Raw genomic sequence first — 20,776 nt, forward strand, 5'->3', positions numbered from 1 at the left:
GATAGTCCTACTAAATAGACTGTTAGAATTTGTGTTATGGCAAGAAAAAAGTAGCTAAGTAAAGAAAAAACGAGTGGCCATCATTACTTTAAGAAATGAAGGTCAATCAGTCCGAAAACTTGGAAAACTTTGATAGTGTCCCCAAGTGCAGTGGCAAAAAGCATGAAACGCTACAAAGAAACTGGCTCACATGTGGACCGCCCCAGGAAAGGAAGGCCAAGAGTCACCTCTGCTGCGGAGGATAAGTTTATCCGAGTCACCGGCCTCAGAAATCGCAGGTTAACAGCAGCTCAGATTAGAGACCAGGTCAATGCCACACAGAGTTCTAGCAGCAGACACATCTCTTGAACAACTGTTAAGAGGAGACTTTGTGCAGCAGGCCTTCATGGTAAAATAGCTGCTAAGAAACCACTGCTAAGGACAGGCAACAAGCAATAGAGACTTGTTTGGGCTAAAGAACACAAGGAATGGACATTAGACCAGTGGAAATCTGTGCTTTGGTCTGATGAGTCCAAATTTGGGATCTTTGGATCCAACCACCGTGTCTTTGTGCAACTCCGAAAAGGTGAACGGATGAACTCTACATGCCTGGTTCCCACTGTGAAGCATGGAGGAGGAGGTGTGATGGTGTGAGAGTGCTTTGCTGGTGACACTGTTGGGGATTTATTCAAAGTTGAAGGCATACTGAACCAGCATCTACCACAGCATCTTGCAGCGGCATGCCATTCCATCCGGTTTGCGTTTAGTTGGACCATCATTTATTTTTCAACAGGACAATGACCCCAAATACACCTCCAGGCTGTGTAAGGGCTATTTGACTAAGGAGGAGAGTGATGGGGTGCTACGCCAGATGATCTGGCCTCCACAGTCACCAGACCTAAACACTATCGAGATAGTATGGGGTGAGCTGGACCGCAGAGTGAAGGCAAAAGGGCCAACAAGTGCTAAGCATCTCTGGGAACTCCTTCAAGACTGTTGGAAGACCATTTCCGGTGACTACCTCTTGAAGCTCATCAAGAGAATGCCAAGAGTGTGCAAAGTAGTAATGAAAGCAAAAGGTGGCTACTTTGAAGAACCTAGACTATAAGACATATTTTCAGTTGTTCCAAACTTTTTTGTTAAGTATTTCATTCCACATGTGGTAATTCATAGTTTTGATGGCTTTTGTGAATCTACAATTTTCAGAGTCATGAAAATAAAGAAAACTCTTTGAATGAGAAGGTGTGTCCAAACTCGTGGTCTCTACTGTATATATAAAAATCTGTATCTTTATCATTTCAACATTTTTTTTTTTCAGGTATCCATAGATTTTTGCCATCCAAGTAATAACGTATCTGCACATGCAGCTTTTATCTCGGGGACAAAGAGAGATGCAATTCAGCTGACAACCTTGAAAGGACCTTCACCTTGTAAGTTCTGGTAATGATGCAAAAAGATTTTCTCATCAACAAAAGTGAAGGCATAAGTTTAGGATATTTTAGGATATATTCTCGCTTTGTTATTGATGGGGGTCCACATATCATGCCCCTTCAATGTTTCATGCAAACAGGGGCCCACCTGGCTGTCAACCACTTGAACAGAGCTTAGTTTTAAGTTCCTGCAAAACTGGTGTGTCACGCTGTACTCTACGATGTACAATAGCAGTACAGCGCAGTAATGTGGGACTGAGAGGATTCCTGAAACTATCTGAGAAGGTAGTTAGCTGGTAAACCACTAGGGGGCGTAAAAGTGGAGGAAACGTATGAGCAGGGAATTCCCTAGCAGAGGGAATACTAGTCAAGCCCACCAGATGGCAGTAGAATCGTCAGAAAGCCGTGTCACAACATGAGGTCTTGTAAGTACACAAGGGCAAAGTCTAAACGTAGTCAGAGGGAAGCAAATAGTCAGTAGCCGGGAAATCAGAGTTTAAGAACTAACAGAGTTAAGTAGATGGGTAGAGTGCTCAAAAAGGGACTAACATATAATCTCAACCCTATTTTAAAATGTGCAATTTTTATTAATATTCATTAAAATGTACCCACAAACAGACACACAAACATAAATGAGAATGGATCACGATATCCTTGTAAATAACCAAGGAATTTTATATACACACTCACTTTAGGAAAGGGAAGGGAAACTAATATAGCCCTATAAGGGTAGTGTATCCCTACCTAACAACGGAGGGTAAGACACCATAAGTTACCGGGCGCCCCCCGTTCCACGTCGACACAGCCATGGATTGTTAGTGAACAGGACCCGCTGCCGTCTCCCCTTAGCCTCCTGATGACCCTCTAAAGGGAGAGGAGAAACGCGTTGAGGCCTGGCAGGCCTGGATTCCTGCTTCTCAGGGAAGTAATTCATCTTTTCTCCCTGTTATACTATATTATATAGAATATGATTGGAGTAACCTTTTCTATTTTTGCAGTAATTTGCAGGGGTGTCTGTATCCCATTTTTCGTTCAGCTCCTGGGGTATAATGGGGAGATTATCTGAGCCCCTTGTGATATGACTCTAGGTGACTGTAATATACTTGTGGGGTATACCACCCTGTAACATATGTGGTTGTAAATAACTCTTATGGATCACTACCTTGCATAAAGATAATTTATTAGGAATAGAAGTCTATACGTCTTGTACAGTGCTAGTATCATGAATAGGAATTCCTGGTTATAGATCAGTAAATTGATACCTTCTTGATCTAAGGAAAACAATACAAGGAGGAGTATTACCATTTGGGAACTCATATATATTGTACTGTGCAAGCACCACTATAGGGCTTTTCATCCCATCCCTATATCAGGGTCAGGGAGAGGGAGAGCCGACATGGAACGGGGGCGCCCGGTAACTTATGGTGTCATACCCTCCGTTGTTAGGTAGGGATACACTACCCTTATAGGGCTATATTAGTTTCCCTTCCCTTTCCTAAAGTGAGTGTGTATATAAAATTCCTTGGTTATTTACAAGGATATCGTGATCCATTCTCATTTATGTTTGTGTGTCTGTTTGTGAAATCAGAGTTTAGCAGCGAGGGGGAGTAGGAAGACAAGACAGAATTAAGGTAAACAGATAAGGAACGAACAGGGAGACAGCGAGAGAGACACTGATGGAAACAGACGACAGAGGAGGTTAACAGGTAAGGTGAACACGGAGGTCAGGAGGGAGCAGGGCAGACAACAGGTCACTCAAGAGCAGAACACAGCAGAGCCAGAAGTATCACTGGCGAAGTCTAAGAGAAACAGTGCCCTAATAAAGCAGCCTGACCTCCAGAACGAGGCAGGAAGGATTAACCCCTAACGTGACCTGCATCAGAAGTGAAACTAAAAAAAAGGCCCAGCTCCAGCTGAGCCAGGAGTCAATCATGACATGGTGTATGAAAATGATGCTATGAAGGGAAACACTGTAAAATGGCCACAGTAATACCAGAACGCTGTGGGACTGTGGTTGTATGAAACGCTGCAACCATAGATTTCTGTGAGGGAATAATATATTTTTTTAAAGGCTAGAACTGCACATTTAAGAGGTAATTTAGGTTTCTATATAAATTGTAAGACGATATTCACACATTGAAGGTTATTATTTTGTATCCGCATTTTGAACCAAAAAACTAAAGAAGAAATATAAATCTTTTCATTTTGAATATTCAATAAACTTTTGTCTTAAAATAAAAAATGTAAAATATTGACCAAATCTGTGAGTATAGCCTTAAGTGCCTTTGGTCCTGATGGATTAGGCACTGACAACTCAAAAATCTAGTTACCAAGGCTGAATTTCTGCATTCCTGCTGATCCTGGGAGAAGGCAGCAGTCAATGACTGATCATGCTCTCCTTCATGCTCCTTGTCAGAAAACTGAGTGACTTATAGTCTCTATTCAGAGTAAGAGAAGCCCTAAATCTGACCCTGATTTTTCTAACTGGGGAGGTTGGCACCCTAAGATTACGCAATGGTGCCCCCACACAATGTCGGCTGACTTTGAGTGTCCTTAACTGTATCCTCAATCTTAAACAAAGTGTAACCTAAAACAACAATAACCATAAAAGAAGTGCACGCAAGCAGAGGGTGAGAAACCGGGATAAGAACATGTTCACACAGTCATACAGGGAAGATAAATTAAAACAGAGAAAACCCAAAAGACTTATGGAATACAACCCCTCAAATTCTAAACCTAAAAGAATGAGAAAAATGCTGGGATGGAAAACTCACAAACTGCAAGGAGATAATTCAGCAAGATAATCCTTAACTGAAAGACTAATACTACAAGCATCTATATATCTTAAAATATAGTCAGCAATGAAGACGTGCATTGTGAGTATAAATAGCCCTACCCAAGAAGTGATAGGACAAACAAAATGAGGAAGTTAAAACACTTGAATAGAAATAAAAAGAAAAGACAGTACAAAAACTGCATTATTTATGCTACACGTAAATATGGCCTCAGTGTTACATTTTTATTACACTTTGTATGGGTTTATTGTTGAAAAAAAATTACACTTTTTTTTTTTTTACGCCACTTACAGATCACCGTAAATATTCTGATCTCCCTATTTTGCTAGTTGTTACAATTACAGTGACATCAAATATGTCATTGTTATTTGCTGATTTGTGATATTTATAATTTTCAAAAATTCCACAATAAAAATGACATTATTGTAATTGTTTTTAATGATGTTTTAGTAATTTTATAGGAAGAAAAAAAATCTGACTCATTTTTTCAAAAGAATACAAGTATATGGAAATACACTGCACTGCTATCTTCAAATGTATCTCTATATACAGTGGCGTGCAAATGTTTGGGCACCCCTGATCAAAATTACTGTTGTGAAGAGTTAAGCAAGTTGAAGATGAAATGATCTGTTAAAGGCATAAAGTTAAAGATTACACTTTTTCTTAATATTTTAGGCCAAAAAAATATTTTCATCTTTTACTTTTTAAAAATCGCAAACATGAAAATGGGCCAATGCAACAGTTTGGGCTCACTTGGAGATTTGAGAGAGGTTAGAACAACCAACATACACGGAATTTTGAACTGTGCCATACTATGTACATGGATAGAGCCATATACAGAACATAAATGCAAAGAAAAGAAAAACCTGTACACCTGGTCCTCTCATCTAAATCCTCTCTTTTAATCTTTTTATGCATGTTTGTCTTAATTGATAAATGCAATAAACTTATATATATTTTCATGACTTGCCGTTATACAGGTTTTTCTTCACTTGGAGATTTGTATACTCCGATAACTTTGACCAAGGTTTCAGAACTGAATTAGCTTGTTAGTGTTATGGTTTGTTCACTATCATCATTAGGAACAGCCAGGTGATACAATCTTCACAGCTTTGTGAAAACCCAGCCTCATCTAACCGTGTGCCAAAAATCAGCAGCCATGAGTTCTTGTAAGCAGCTGCCTAGCACTCTGAAAATGAAAATGCTGGAAGCCCATAAAGCTGGAGAAGACTTTAACAAGATAGCTAAGTGTTTTCAACTTGCCTTTTCCTCAGTGTAATTAAGAAACAGCAGTGCAAGGTCAAACAAAATTTCTGTGAAAGCTACTCATAGGATTGCTAGATAGGCAAATCAGAACGCCCGGTTGACTGCAAAAGACCATCAGGAAGATTTACCAAACTTTTGTTCTGATGTTCAGAGACATCTGCACAATATGGTCTTCATGGAAGTGTCATCAGAAGAAAACCTCTCCTGTGTCCTCATGAGAAAATTCAGGTTTAGAAGTAAGCAAAGAACATCTAAATAAGAGTGATGCATTTTGGAAACAAGTCCTGTGTACCAATTAAACTCTTTGGCCACAATGATCAACGGTATGTGTGAAGAAAAAAGGGCACAGAGTTTTAGGAAAACAATATCTCAGCAACCATTAACCCCTTCACCCTGAGCCCATTTTCACCTTACTGACTAGGCCTTTTTTTTGCAATTCTGAAGGTTCCTTGCGCTGCGTCTAACAAACTTTAGTGCCTTCCATAAATGTATTATTGTATTCAAGTCAGGTAATTGGCTGATCCATTCTAGCAATTTTATTTTCTTTCTTTGAAACCAATTGAAAGTTTCCTTGTCTGTTTAGGATCATTGTCTTGTGGAAATGTCCACCCATGTTTCATCTTCATCATCCTGGCAGATGGCAGCAGATTTTTATCAAGAATGTCTCAGTACATTTGTCCTTTCATCCTTCTTTCAAGTAAAACAGCCCCACACCACGATGTTCCCACCTCCAAACTTCACTGTTGGTGTAGTGTTTTTGGAGTGATAAGCAGTGCCTTTTGGCCTCCAAACATGGTGTGTATTATGGCATCCAAACAGTTCAATTTTGGGCTCATCTGAGCAGACTATATTCTCCTAGTATTTCATAGGCTTCTCTAAATGTTGATAAATAGACTTTAATTAGGCTGAAATAGTGGTGAGCGAGTATTCTTGGCATGCTCAATACTTGGTCGAACATTGGGGTGTTCTGGTACACTCGTTAATCGGTCTAAAGTGAGGTCACTGAGGACATAGACCTGCATCTCCTGGCAGAAAACTTTGGCTCAGTTTCAGTGCAGTTTTCCTCCAGGAGGTGCAAATTTAGTGCTGAAATGTCTGCACCAGATTTCAGCACCAAATTTGCACCTCCTAGCAGAAAACCGCACCGAAACAGTGAAAAACGTTTTTGTGCATTTTTTTGCCCTCAGTACCAACAGCCAGGTCTATACTGATACAATGTTGAGCCAGCTGTTAGTTGATTCTTGGGCGAGGTTACAGCCGCCACTCACTATATACTGAGCAGTGACTGAAACTTTGCCAGCCTTGCCCCATATGACTAAAAGCCCAAGGCTTTCAGGAGGAATAAAAATCATTACGTCCCAGCAGCGGGGTTCTCAGTGCAGTGGCCGCATGATGTCAGAGTGCTATTAACTTGCAGATTAGCTCCATATCTGCAGGTTAATAACATTTTTATCTGACAGGTTACCTTCAAAGGAGATGTCATGACAGACTGGTATTGCTGCTGATTCTTTTTGTGAGGTAAAACATTTCCTTGTCTGTTTTTAAACAGGTTTTACCTCACAAAAAAAATAATCTGCAATGCCATGCTGCATTATATATATACTCTTGTGCGTCTTCTCCTGCTTAGGAGATGTGGTATGAGCAGACCATTTCCCTGTACAGTCAGACACGGCCATCCTACAGTACACAGCAGGAAGACATTTATAAGATTAGGTCAGCACAGAAATATTTTTTTTTATTACATCCAATTGGGGAATGTATTATTATTCCAATATCTATTGATTTAAAATGAACTTTGTGAGAAAACCCCTTTAACTGACTTGATTGAGGTATTCTGTTCAAAGGAGATTTTTAGAAAATATCTGTATTGACTAGCACAGTTCTAAAACATCTTTTCTCAGATCTGAGTAATTCTTTTGTATTATTTCAACTTATTTTTATATTTCCAGGAGGAATAATAGAAAAAATGACACAATTTAGTTGATAAGATAACATAATTATAATATGCAGCCCTACAGGGTTGTTCCACTATTAGTAATGACATATTGTTAAGAAATGCTATAATGTTGTCGTTATGGCATATGACTATGATATGTTATCATTTTGGTAAGGATTGACCTCTGGGACCGGTGCCAATAGAAAAAATAGAAATGGTAATTCGCCCTAAAGAAAATACCATAGTCTGATGAATGATGATAGATACTAATGTTAGGCTTTATTGCCGTAAAGTAGGGTAAACAGGGTCAGCGTTTGAGCAGCTACATCTGGTAAGATTGGTTGCTATTTTCGGAAAAGGCATTACATGTCATCATAAAATAGGTGTTTGCATAAGAAAAAATTGCATTCTTTTGTATGAATTGTTAATCTGTACATTTACCATTGGATAACATAAGGTATTGTGCGTATGTGGAACTATTGTAAACAGTAGAAGGTTATATTATACAAATGTGGGCTGCACCAAACCTGACATTCACACTTAAGCCCTTCATAATTGAACAATATGTCTTTTTAGGTCACTATACAATAAATGACTCTCTAGTTAAAGAGTCTCCTAAGGTCCTGGTTTCATGCTTCAAGTCAAAGAGTTCACGAGATGTTTTGAAGACGTCCTCAAATGTCCCTGGGCCGACCAGCTATGACCCATATGGATCTCCTGAAATAAGAATGAAGACTGTTTTTCCGTAAGTTATATAACAGGTTTGTTTTTTTATTACAGGATGCCTCTGTATGGTATCCACAACTATTTCTTTTATTTAAAGAGACCTTTTCATATAAAAAAATGCTATTAACCTGCATATATGAGGTTAATTTGCAGGTCAATAGCGTTCTAAAGTTTTTTGGCCACTGAACTGAAAGCCCACCTACTGAGAGTAAATTAACTTTATTCCTGATGGAAGTCTCTGGCTTTCAGTCATAGAGGCGTGGTTTCAGTCATTGCTCAGTACATAGTCTGTGGCAGCTGTAACCACACCCAGCACTAGCTGCACTAATGCAGTGTAGAGCTGGCTATCAGTCAGTGTCGGGGCTTAGTTACCCCGCCACAGCTTGGTCATAGGAAAAAATCAGATATCTGTCTGATTTTGATTCAAGTGTTGGATCAAAATTGGCAATGCAAGTCTATGGGTCCGTGAAAAAAATCAGACCACACTTGGATGACGTGAGTGCTTTCCAAATTTTACGGACTGACAGAATGGAGAAGGAGGAGATACAGTGGAACCTTGGATAAAGAATAACTCGGTTTGAGAGCGTTTTGCAAGACAAGGAAAACTTTTTAAAAATTTGTAACTTGGTTTAAGAGCAATGATTTGTAATAAGAGCAAATTCTCACCGTGCAAACTTCCGGTTCTGTCCTTTCTCCACACTCTGACCCGCTCTGGAGGTAACTTTCTGTACATATGTACTGTATACAGTATACCATTGTACAGTACAATATATACTATATAGCAAGTCTATCAATTTGCATGTGTGGATACAGTATTGTACTTTCTGCTAACCAGTACAGCTTGTAATCTGTAATACTGTAATCTAATTGCCTATACAGCATTATTTCCTACCCCACATTTGGCTTAGTGCTGCCCTTATTTTGGGGAGAATAGATTTGGGGTGTGTTTTTTTGTGTATTGTACTAGAATAAAGGTTGTCCTATTTCTACATCATTTTTAAATGTAAAACATAATATCTATTTTTTTTTTTTGTGAATTTTCCCCATAAGCTTGAAGGTGATGAGGACAATCCGCTGGTAATAACCGCCTATAAGTTGTTAGTGCATTTCTGCAGTGAAAACACACTAAAACTGTATTAGATCTGCACATGAGTTGATCAATACATTTTTATGAAAGCCAAACAACCAGTATCCAAAACAAAGCTGCTTCATTTAAAGGGAACCTGTCACCTAGAATATGCGTTCTGACCTATCAGCAGACGCATGTGTGCCCTAATTACACCTCCCTACCCATCCTTGTGTTGTAAAATTGTGTGATATGAAAGTTATAAAAAACGTTTTATTACCTTCATAATACCTATGTAAATTAGAGAGCTTCTGGACTGGACACAGGGGCGGCGCCTTGCCCTATGGACGTCTGCATACTTTTCATGGTATCACGCCCCTATGGGCGTGATACCATGGAGTCACATGAGCACAGTGCGTGTCTGAAACTGACAAGGAGAACCTGGAAGAGAAGCCTGCCGCAATAGTAAGTGTAAACTCGCGCAGGATAGAATGAGCGACGGGGACGTCGCTTATGTGACTCCATGGTATCATGCCCACAGGGACGTGATACCACGGAAAGTATGCAGGGGCAAGGCGCTGCCCCTGTGACCAGAAGCTCTCTAATTTACATAGGAAATATGAAGGTAATAAAACGTTTTTTATTACTTTCATATTATACAATTTTATAACACAGGGATGGGTAGGGAGGTGTAATTAGGGCACACATGCGCAGGGCCACCATCAGGGCATTACTACTGGAACTCCTGTACTGGGCCCGGTGAGCAGCACGCAGGACGGGGGGCCCGGACATGCTGACAGGCCCCTCCCCTTTCATTCCTCTGCTCACAGGGGCGGGGGGCGTTGACAGTACATTTCGCAGGGCTGGCCGTGCAGTGAGCAGGAGGCAGGAGGGGGGGCCCGGACACGCTGACAGCCCGGGCCCCTCCCCTTTCATTCCTCTGCTCACCGGGCCCCATGGGGCAGGGGGCGGGGATGTTGCACTGACAGCACCTGCAGTCGCACAGGGGCCCCAAGCGGGAGCGGGCCCCTAGAGCTTGAAAACGTCTTAACCCCTTAGCGACCTATGACGTACTGGGTACGTCATTGCTCCCTGGTACTTAAGGACCCATGACATACCCAGTACGTCATGGCGAGATCGCGGCCCTGGTAGCTGCGATCGCTTTGCAAATATCTTAGATTTTGGGAGGAGGGGCCCTCTGCCTGACCTCAGGAGGGGTGGTGTCTCCTCCCCGGACCTAAGGAGGCTATGATTGGCTGACGAACGCCGCTCAGCCAATCACAGCCACTGTAATTTTTCAGCATTGAAAATTTCTGAAACTTTAAAATCTAGCCATGTTCAGTGCAGCTATAGCACCGATCATTGGCTGGAGCTGGGTGATCTCAGTTTCACCCGCCCCCAGCTCTGATTGGAGAGACTTGTGACCGCTCTCTCCAATCACTGTGGATCTGGGGCCGGAGACCGCCCCCCTCACCTTCACTCCGGAGTTTGTGGAAGGTGAGGGGAGTGATCGGTAAGTTACAGACACTGTCTCCTTTCAGCCGTCGCCATTGCCCCAGCCCCCACCCTTCAGCCGCCGCCATTGCCCCAGCAGTCACTGCCCCTGATCCAGCGTCACTGAACCCATCTGCTGCATCCCCTCCATCTGCCACCGCCTCACCCATCAGCCGCTGTCCCCCTCCCTCATCTGCTGCCCCCCTTTCTCATCTGCTGCCCCCTCTCCCACCTCTCACCTTTCTCCATCTTCTGTGACCTCCCCACCTGCTGTGACCCCCCCCACCTGCTGTGACACCCACCCCACCTGCTGTGACACCCACCCCACCTGCTGTGACCCCTGCCCCACCTGTTGTGACCCCCGCCCCACCTGCTGTGACCCCCACCCCACCTACTGTGATCCCCCCCACCTACTGTGATTTCCCCCACCTGCTGTGATCCCCCCACCTGCTTTGATCCCCCCACCTGCTGTGATCCCCCCACCTGCTATGATTCCCCCCACCATCTATCAGTCTCTCTGGCTATCCGTCCCTCTGTCTATCCGTCCCTCTGTCTATCCGTCCCTCTGTCCATCCGTCCCTCTGTCCATCCGTCCCTCTGTCCATCCATCCCTCCGTCCCTCTGTCTATCCGTCCCACTGTCCATCCGTCCCTCATCTATATGTAGCACCCACGGGGCAGGGGTTAAATGTTACTTGTCGCCGGGCCGGTGATGTCGGGTCAGTCGGATGTCACAGGTGGCCCTGCCCGGCTTCTTGGCCCCGAGGTGTACAATAAAAGGGGATTTGGATGATGGTGGGGGAATGATGAGGATGATAGTCTTGTGACACCACCTGCGGTACGTGGCCAGGGATTAGCCGCTGCTGCTGTCGCTGTCCTTCGGGGCGGATGGTGTTGCAGCAAGAATGGTTCTGCTTCCCACAGGTAGAGCAGGGCCCCGGGGAGAATGATGAGGAGAGCAGTGGCCGTTGGCGCTGAAGCGCGGGGCAACGGCAAGAAAAAAGACTGAATCAGATGCTGTGGTTCCAGCTGTGATGGGCCCCAGCCGATCCCAGATCCGTTGGAGGTTAGAACCGGTACGGTGGTCGATGGGCCCTTGCTTCTAGCGCCTTTAAAGATGGATCCCCGTGGCCTGAAGCTGCTTGGGGACCCCGGTTTGTGTAGTGTTAGCTCCTGTCCCGTGTGTAGGTGACGCGGGGCCGCTGTGGGGCTTGACTGTAATCATGACTCCGGACCCTATGTGGAACTGTGCTCCGGGATCTCGTGGTGGCCAGAGGGACATGCAATCCCTCTGTCCTGCAGATTCTGGTGATACAAGGTGAAGTCTGTTCCACCCTAAGGCTCTGCACCCTGAACTGCACCGGTCCCACTCCTGTTCTCCTGCTGGAGAACACCCTGTTGTGTAAGCTCCTAACTCCCCCTGGTGGCTGCTCCTCCCCCGGTTCCCTGTCACTAGTGGGTGGCTACCCCCCATGTTTGGTGACTACCTTAAGACCCGACCCTAGCCTGGTCCCCAATGGGGAGGGCAACCTGGTTGTGTATATGAGTTTGTGTTGTGGAACTGGTACCGACCTCCTCTAGATCCAGGATGAGTACTGCACCTTAAGTGAGGTGCACTACCCTGTGGTGACTGAAGCCTCAGGGGCGCCACATATCCATCTATCTAGCCATCTATCTATGATTCTATCTATCTGCTGAAAGAGCCTTAAAGTGAATCTGTCAGCAGGTTTTTGCTCCCCCCATCTGAGAGCAGCATAAAGTAGAGACAGGTACCCTGATTCCAGCGGTGTCACTTACTGGGCTGTTTGCTTTCATTGTGATAAAATCAATGTTTTCTCTGCTGCAGATCTAGCAATTATACAGAGCTCATGAATACGCTGGACTACCTGCAGCATGACTAGTAACCCTGTAATGATAATCTCCTGCTGATTAACCAGTGATGTTATCAAAACTATTCTAAGCAGCCCAATAAGTGACAATTGCTGAAATCAGGATCTCTTCCCCTATGTTATGCTGCGCTCAGATTAGGTGTTAAAAACCTGGTGACAGATTCCCTTTGAAGGGGTTGTCAGGTCTAAATCCACAAGTCTGCATTATCACAATTTGGTTTCAATTACTTTAAAAACTGTATGTGACACATTCCCTTAAAGAAAAAAAAATAGATATACCAAAAAAAATAAATAAATATATACCAAAGAAGTTAGATTTAAAAAGAAAAAAAAAGTTAGAGTAAAGTAGAGCCCGGCCAAAAGAGTCTACCTTGTTGTGGTGGCAGGCTTACAAAAATCTTTTGGCCAAAACAAAATCTGATGGCTGTGTGTGTGATACGGTGTTCAATGTGAAGGGTTAATGTGTGATTGGTGAGGCTATAGTGCAGAAGTGAAGTTTTTCCAAGAGTGGCGGTGAGACTATGGAAGATTCGTGGGCTGGAGGCGGAGCTGGGGTGGAGGCAGAGCTGTGGCGAAGCCTCAAGGGGACCCCGAACTTTTGCCAGTATGGGGCCCTGAAATTCCTAGTGGCAGTCCTGCACATGCGTCTGCTGATAGGTCAGGACGCATATTCTAGGTGACAGGTTCCCTTTAAAGCATGCCATAACAAAAGAGACAAAAATCGCAAACTGAAAAAAATACAATAAAAATGCACTAAACAATGCAGTGAAAAACGCAATTAAATTGGTACAAACATCTACAGCATCAAAATCTCACTAAATACTCATCGTGGGAACGTAGCCTAATTGGGCCCCAGCTGCAGGGAAAATAAGATTAAAAAAGAAAAGTATTTAAATGTTATAAAGCTCCCCAAGGGTGTTTTTTGATTTTAGGAGGGGCACAATATGTGATATTGATGAAAGATAAATAAATAACAAAAAATTGGTGCCAGTCCAAATGGCTGTTACTTACTGCGTCCTCATATGTAAAAATAATTGCTCTCCATTCTGTCTGTGAAAATCAGACTGCCCTCATATGAGTGTGGTGTAATTTTTTTTTTACAGACCCATATACTCAAATGGGAGAGAGCCATCCGATCTCAGAGGCAAATCGTGCATGCTGCAAATGTTTTCACACGACGAATGTTACTGAAAAAAATTGTCCATCTGCACTGCCCCATTGCACAAACATTGGTCCTAGTGCGATCTGTTTTTTTAACGGATAGCACTCAGATCGAAAATACGTCAGTGTGAATGAGCCCAAAGGGGGACAAATTGTAAAAAAGAAGAGTATGAAATCACAATAAAGTGAGGATCCATGAATGACGGAAAAAAGATGCAAAAATTATTTGAATATCCAAATGCAACTCTTTAACCTTTTCATATCCAACACAATTTCCTGTTTCGCCCATTGAAAACCTATTATAGGTCGTCATCAGTTATATTTATTCCAGCGTTCAGTAGTGAAAACGGAATCTGCTCAAACCCATTGGCAGAAGACAACATTTGTTGCGCATGAAAGATTTATGTACCCTGCCAGGTGACAAAGGAGCTTAACGGATTATTTTGAATGTCCCCCCGGGGGGACTCAGGATAGGAAAAGGTTAAATTTACCATTTAACCCCCAAAAATTGTGTCTGATGATGAATGGGCATAAATTGCTTGGTCCTGAGTTGGTTAAACATTAGGCCGTATGGGTGACTTGTTTCACTTAACACTAGAACTACTGAGGTAGTCATTTTGACTACTTTGCACTATGTATTTCTATATAGGTGTCACGAGTCCAGTAGTTCTAGTGTTAAACCTTTAAAGTAATATGCATTGTAAGTAGAGATGAGTGGATGACTTTGCGCAACCCCAATCCACAGTCCAGGTCAGTGGTATTTGGCCATGGACAAGAGCTGCACAAATATCCATACCCTCCAGGATCCAAGGTTTGGCTTATGATTAGCCAGGCTGGCGAGACATAACCTGTAAGATGCACAGAGTATGGAACACAATGCCAAGGAACCTGGAAGCTCAGGAAATCAGCACAATTTCCGCCCATAGCCAGAGAGTACAAACCTGGACCGTGGAGTTGGGTTGCGCAAAACAGTCCACTCATCTGTAATTATAAGTATGCCTCAGCAAATCCTCTTGAGGTATACAGTACTGCAGACGAAGATATGGGGCTGAGCGCACGTCTACCTTAGTGGAGTTTCTGCTCCTCTGTATAGATAGTTTACTCAACCTTCAAGTTAAATGCAAAAAGTGTGTAAACCATGTCCTATATTTTATTGTGTGACACATTTTTTGTGCAATTTCCATTATAATTCTGACAGTTTGCTTTCAGAAGAGAAAAAGACACCACATAATTGTTATGTTTTCAATACATGTAACAATGTAAGGCTATGCACTTTGCACTGCATTTTTTTGCCGCGTTTTTGCGCATTTTCGGGTGTGTTTTTGGTCTCAAAACTGCATGACTCTGCTTCCCCAGCAAAGTCTATGAGTTTTCATTTTTGCTGTCCACACAGTGCTTTTTTTTTTTTTAGCTGCGTTTTTGAGGTGACAAAAAAAAGCAACATGTCAATTATTTCTGCGTTTTTCTGCGCTTTTTCACCCATGCAATGCATTGGAAAAACGCAGCAAAACACAGTGACCAAAAATGCCGCAAAACTGAGCCAAACCATGGCCCATAATCTCATTCCTACAATGCGTGTCACTTGAGCCAACACCGTTACAGGGACCACCAACAGGAGGCAACATGTGAGCTGCTATGTGTCACCATAGGCACACCCATACTACCCTCCTTCCAACCCAAGGCGATCCACGTCGTTATATGTTCCCTACCCTAATCCTTCCACCAGCCCCCCCCTTCAACATGCATTACTTCATTTTATGATTTGTAATTTTAAGAGGTTCAGAGTGATTAAAAACACTTTATTTCTTCATGGGATTTGTGGCTTTGTCAACGTTTAGCCTGTATGGAGGCGCTTTTTTTTGACAAATATAGCTCTATGTTTTGTTTTACATGTGTTTCGTGACTTAATTCACACTTTTCTAGTTTTTTTAAAAAAGCAATTACACAACTCACTTTTTTTCAAATCAAAAGGTAATTTTATATATATATATATATATACTAGAAGGTGGCCCGATTCTACGCATCGGGTATTCTAGAATTTACGTATTGTGTAGTTCATGTATGATTTTTGTTATATATATATATATATATATATAGAGAGAGATGTTGTTGTCTGTAGTTACCAAGTGTTTGTGTAGGCGCTGTACATGTTCTGGGTGTTGTCTGGGTGTGACGGGGGGTGAGAGCGGTGTTGTATGTGTGTTGCGTGTGTTGCGTTGTTTGTGGAGCGCTGTGTGTCTGTAGCGTTGTGTGTGTGTTGCGCGGTTTGTGTGTGTGTGGTGTGTTTTGGGGGGAGGTATGTTTTGAGCAATGTGTGTGTTGTGCGGTATGTGCGTATATTTGTGTGTGCCGCGGTGTTTGTGTGTGCAGCGTTGTCTGTGTGTGCAGCGTTGTCTGTATGTGTGGGTGTCTGTGTAGGGCAGTTGTTTGTGGTTCCCAGTGTGTGTGTGTGTGTGTGTGGTGTGTTGTGCAGTGCGCGCGCGTGTGTGTGTGTGTGTGTGTGTGTGTGTGTGTGTGCATCAGCCTCTCTTCTCTCAGCCTACCTCTCCCAGCCTCCCTCCTCCCAGCCTCCCTCAGCATCAGCCTCCCTCTCCCAGCCTCCCCAGCATCAGTCTCCGCCAGCATCAGCCTCTCTCCTTCCAGCCTCCTCCAGCATCAGCGTCCCTCTCCCAGCCTTCCCAGGATCAGCCTCTCTCCTCCCAGCCTCCGTCCTCCCAGCCTTCCCCAGCATCAGCTTTCCCCTCCCAGCCTCCCTCAGCATCAGCCTTCCCCAGCATCAGCCTCTCTCCTCCCAGCCTCAGCCTCTCTCCTTCCAGCCTCCCCCAGCATCAGCCTCTCTCCTTCCAGCTTCCCTCAGCATCAGCCTCCCCTTCCCAGCCTTCCCCAGGATCAGCCTCTCTCCTCCCAGCCTCCTTCCTTCCAGCCTCCCTCAGCATCAGCCTTCTGCTCCCAGTCTCCCCCAGCATCAGCCTCTCCATGCATCAGCCTCCACCAGCATCAGCCTCTCTCCTTCCAGCCTCCCCCAGAATCAGCCTCCCCTTCCCAGCCTTCCCCAGGATCAGCCTCTCTCCTCCCAGCCTCCTTCCTCCCAGCCTCCCTCTCCCAGCCTCCCTCAGCATCAGCCTTCCGCTCCCAGTCTCCCCCAGCATCAGCCTCCCCAAGCATCAGCCTCCACCAGCATCAGCCTCTCTCCTTCCAGCCTCCCCCAGCATCAGCCTCTCTCCTTCCAGCCTCCCTCAGCATCAGCCTCCCGTTCCCAGTCTTCCCCAGGATCAGCCTCTCTCCTCCCAGCCTCCTTCCTCCCAGCCTCCCTCAGCATCAGCCTTCCCCTCCCAGTCTCCCCCAGCATCAGCCTCCCCAAGCATCAGCCTCCACCAGCATTAGCCTCTCTCCTTCCAGCCTCCCCCAGCATCAGCCTCCCCATGCATCAGCCTCTCTCCTTCCAGCCTCTCTCCTTCCAGCCTCCCCCAGCATCAGCCTCCCCTTCCCAGCCTTCCCCAGGATCAGCCTCTCTCCTCCCAGCCTCCTTCCTCTCAGCGTCCCTCTCCCAGCCTCCCTCAGCATCAGCCTTCCGCTCCCAGCCTCCCCAAGCATCAGCCTCCACCAGCATCAGCCTCCCTCGTCCCAGCCTCCCCCACCATCAGCCTCTCTCCTCCCAGCCTTCCCCATGATCAGCCTCTCTGCTCCCAGCCTCCTCCAGCACGCCGTGCTCCTCTGCCGACACTCACACACCCGATCGCATCCACTCACACACACCCGATCGCATCCACTCACACACACCCGATCGCATCCACTCACACACACCCGATGGCATCCACTCACACACACCCGATGGCATCCACTCACACACACCCGATCGCATACACTCACACACACCCGATCGCATCCACTCACACACACAGACACTGACGATATCGCACATACGCGCTTATACTCACAACATCCGGGGATATCACATGCTTCTGGCCATGTGATCCTCCGGCAGGTCCTGGAAGATCACAACAGCACAGTATCGAGGCCGAGAAGCAAGCGATATCCCAGGATGTTGTGAGTATGTGGATGCGATGTGATGTGTGTGTGTGTGTGAGTGTGATCTGATTTGTGTGTGTGTATGTGTGTGCTGTTATGTGTGTGCTGTTATGTGTCTGTATTTTCCGGCGCTGCAGGACCTTGATGTGTGGATGCGATGTGATGTGTGTGTGATGTGTGTGTGAGGTGTGTGTGAGAGTGAGTGTGAGCCGCTGTACACTGTTAACTATGATACACATCGGGTAACTAAGGGACCTTAGTTACCCGATGTGTATAATGGTTACCAGCTTTCACGGCCTCCGTGAAGATCCCAGCATCGCAAGGTTATGTCTGGCGCTGCCGGGATCCTGACGGAGCCGGTGTAGAAGCAAGCGATATCCCAGCATGTTGTGATGTGTGGATGTGAGTGTGAGAGTGAGTGTGATCTGATGTGTGTGTGTGTACTCACCTGGGAATCGGGGCTCCGTGTCAGTTGGGCCAGAGCGAGCGTGGATTGCGTGAGGGGGGCGGGGCCTGCAGAGAGCCGGGGCGAGAGGCCAATCCGTGTGGGGGGGCGGGGCCATGGCGAGCCCAGCGGCCAATCAGCTTTGTGTCACCGTAAGGACACAATTTCGGAGCATGACAGACAGACAGATAGACAGATAGACAGACAGATAGACAGACAGACAGACAGAATAAGGCAATTATATATATAGATATATATATATATATAAAATACAACATTATAACACATGATTTTCTCCCCAGCGTGTTGACCCCTCAGGTGTCATGCAATAATCTGCGAACATCTTGCACACTCTGAGTCCAGAAGGGTCACAACATCTGGGACCAACCTGTGATACTTGAAGAGTAGAGCTGCTCGGACTCGTAAAAAAACGGGACCGGTGGGTCACTGCTCAATTTAAAAAAAAAACCACGATCCGCTCCGGAATCTTAGACTTATATGGGTACCAGAATCTGGAGATTAAAAAGTTGGTGGAAGGAATAGGAGGTTAGGAGCGCGCGCGGTCTACTCACTGAGGCTGTGTCATGGCAGCACACTTTTTCCGGGTCACGCTTTCCTTTCCGGAGCCGACAATTTACTAGTCACTGCTTTGCCCGCCCACCAGTACTTACCAGTCCAGACTTCGGCAAGTATAAGGCTTCATCACATGGCCGCTCCACTGAAAAGGCTCATCCCTAACCAGGGTAAACAGACCCACTTCACCAATTGACCCAGGGAGTATCCGTGGGGGTGGCACACCCATTACATTGTTCTGAAGCCGCTGACCCATTAAGGAAGAATTGAAGATTCACGAATCTTCAGTTCTTCCATATGCCCCAATATCTATAAATACTAACTGGCAGTTGCTTTCAACCAAGGATAACAGCACTGTGGAAAAATATTGCTTGTAATTATAGTATTGGGACCCTGATTTTGGCGACATCTTAACTTGGATGTGTTTGCTATTAACTGCCCCAATACAGTTTGGGAATTTCCATTTGTAAGACTGGAGTCACACTTGCGATTGACTCGCACGAGTCTCGCATCAATCTCACCCGACACGGCCTGCCACTCTCCAGACAGGAGCATCTCAGCTGCATAGAAACAAATGGAGCCACCCACTCCTGTCAGGAGAGTGTGCGGCCGTGCCCAGTGATGCTCATGCGAGACTCGTGCGAGTCAAACGCAAGTGTGACTTCAGCCTAATACATCCGCTGGGAAATGCGAATTCAGTCTTCAAGGGTTGGCTTGGGCATTAGTTTAAACTGAAGACGGTCTAAGATTTGCTTGCAGGTATTTTGCATGATGCCGAAGATTGTTGACTTGCCGAACAGGAACTCTAGGTGCAGTGCTGCGTATGATATGCTAGTGGAAAGAAGTCTAAAGGGGGCAAGGGAGAAAAAATAGCAAAAAACAAGAACACACTAAAATATATAAAGGTCAAGATGGCTAATTAAGTTCAGAGCTCAGTTGGTGTGGCAACATATGTCTGTTTGTGATTACATGCTAACTACGCATATGATGAGGGTATAAAACCAGACCCAAAGCACCTGCAGCCTGAAATGACAGGTAAACCAAATGTAGCAATGCCATGCTAACCCTATAATATTCTAAGTACACACTCAGTAAAGATATTTTTTTTTATTCAAGGAAAACTCTAGCTGCACGGATGTTTAACAGCAATAACAAGAAAAATAACAGCATGGATTGTGCAATTACCTCAGTATCACCATCAATCGCTCTTCTGCCAAAATAGAATGCCTGAAACTTGTGTTTTGGAAGGTGATGCCTTGGCAAAGCTCATCCAATTGCCGTTCAAAAGTTGCTATGCGCATTCTGCAGTAAGCGAAAGATTTCTCAGGCTTCCTGTGTAGCTTCACGTATAGGCATGCAAAATGGCCTCTTGTAGTACGCTGGCAGGGTAGAAGTTGGACCCACACTATACATTGCCTCTTCAGAACAGCGAGGGCTGGGTACTTTGGCCCCATTCCCAGGACAGCTCCTATTTAAACAGGACCTGCTTGGTGGTATTGAATAAGAAATTAATTCCAGCCATATACGGTATGCAGAGAAACACCAAGTGCAGGATGAATAATATGATGTGGAGTTCTTCCAAACAGTATGGACGTGCACAGCATCTGACCTTTCGGTAAGGTGGCTTTATAGCATTCCCAATCACACAGGCCCTTCAGTAAGGTCTTAAATTTGGAAAATATGGTTTAAAACGCATTGCATACAAATAGCATATGCATGTCATACGAATGGCATACAGATGCTAGGCGAGATACAAATCGCACACTTGCATAAAATATAGAATGACATGCATGGCACTCGTCCAACTTTTCTGGATCAAAATCAGACCAATTTTTTTTATACGCAGATGTGAGCAAACCCTTAAAGGGATTTTTCCAGTTCTAAAATGTTTTCATCTATTGGCTAGCAGAGGTTGTAGGGATTCATGCTGTTTTGGTAACTGGTAGTGTACACACAGACAATGTTTCTGGTACAACAAGATGAGGTTG

The 20,776-nt window shown here is 44.7% G+C and overlaps 1 protein-coding gene across 1 annotated transcript in view; it reads left to right on the plus strand.

Moving 5' to 3' along the window:
• The window catches only part of STPG1 (sperm tail PG-rich repeat containing 1), a 202,562-nt gene that overhangs the window by 117,701 nt on the left and 64,085 nt on the right, over positions 1-20,776 (plus strand). Inside the window, exons 6-7 of the mRNA XM_075336094.1 lie at positions 1,298-1,409; positions 7,983-8,151. Coding sequence (XP_075192209.1) covers positions 1,298-1,409; positions 7,983-8,151 — 281 coding nt within the window. The remainder of the gene's footprint in view (positions 1-1,297; positions 1,410-7,982; positions 8,152-20,776) is intronic.

The sequence above is a fragment of the Anomaloglossus baeobatrachus genome, chromosome 2 (genome assembly GCF_048569485.1).
Source record: "Anomaloglossus baeobatrachus isolate aAnoBae1 chromosome 2, aAnoBae1.hap1, whole genome shotgun sequence".
NCBI classification, from domain to species: domain Eukaryota; kingdom Metazoa; phylum Chordata; class Amphibia; order Anura; family Aromobatidae; genus Anomaloglossus; species Anomaloglossus baeobatrachus.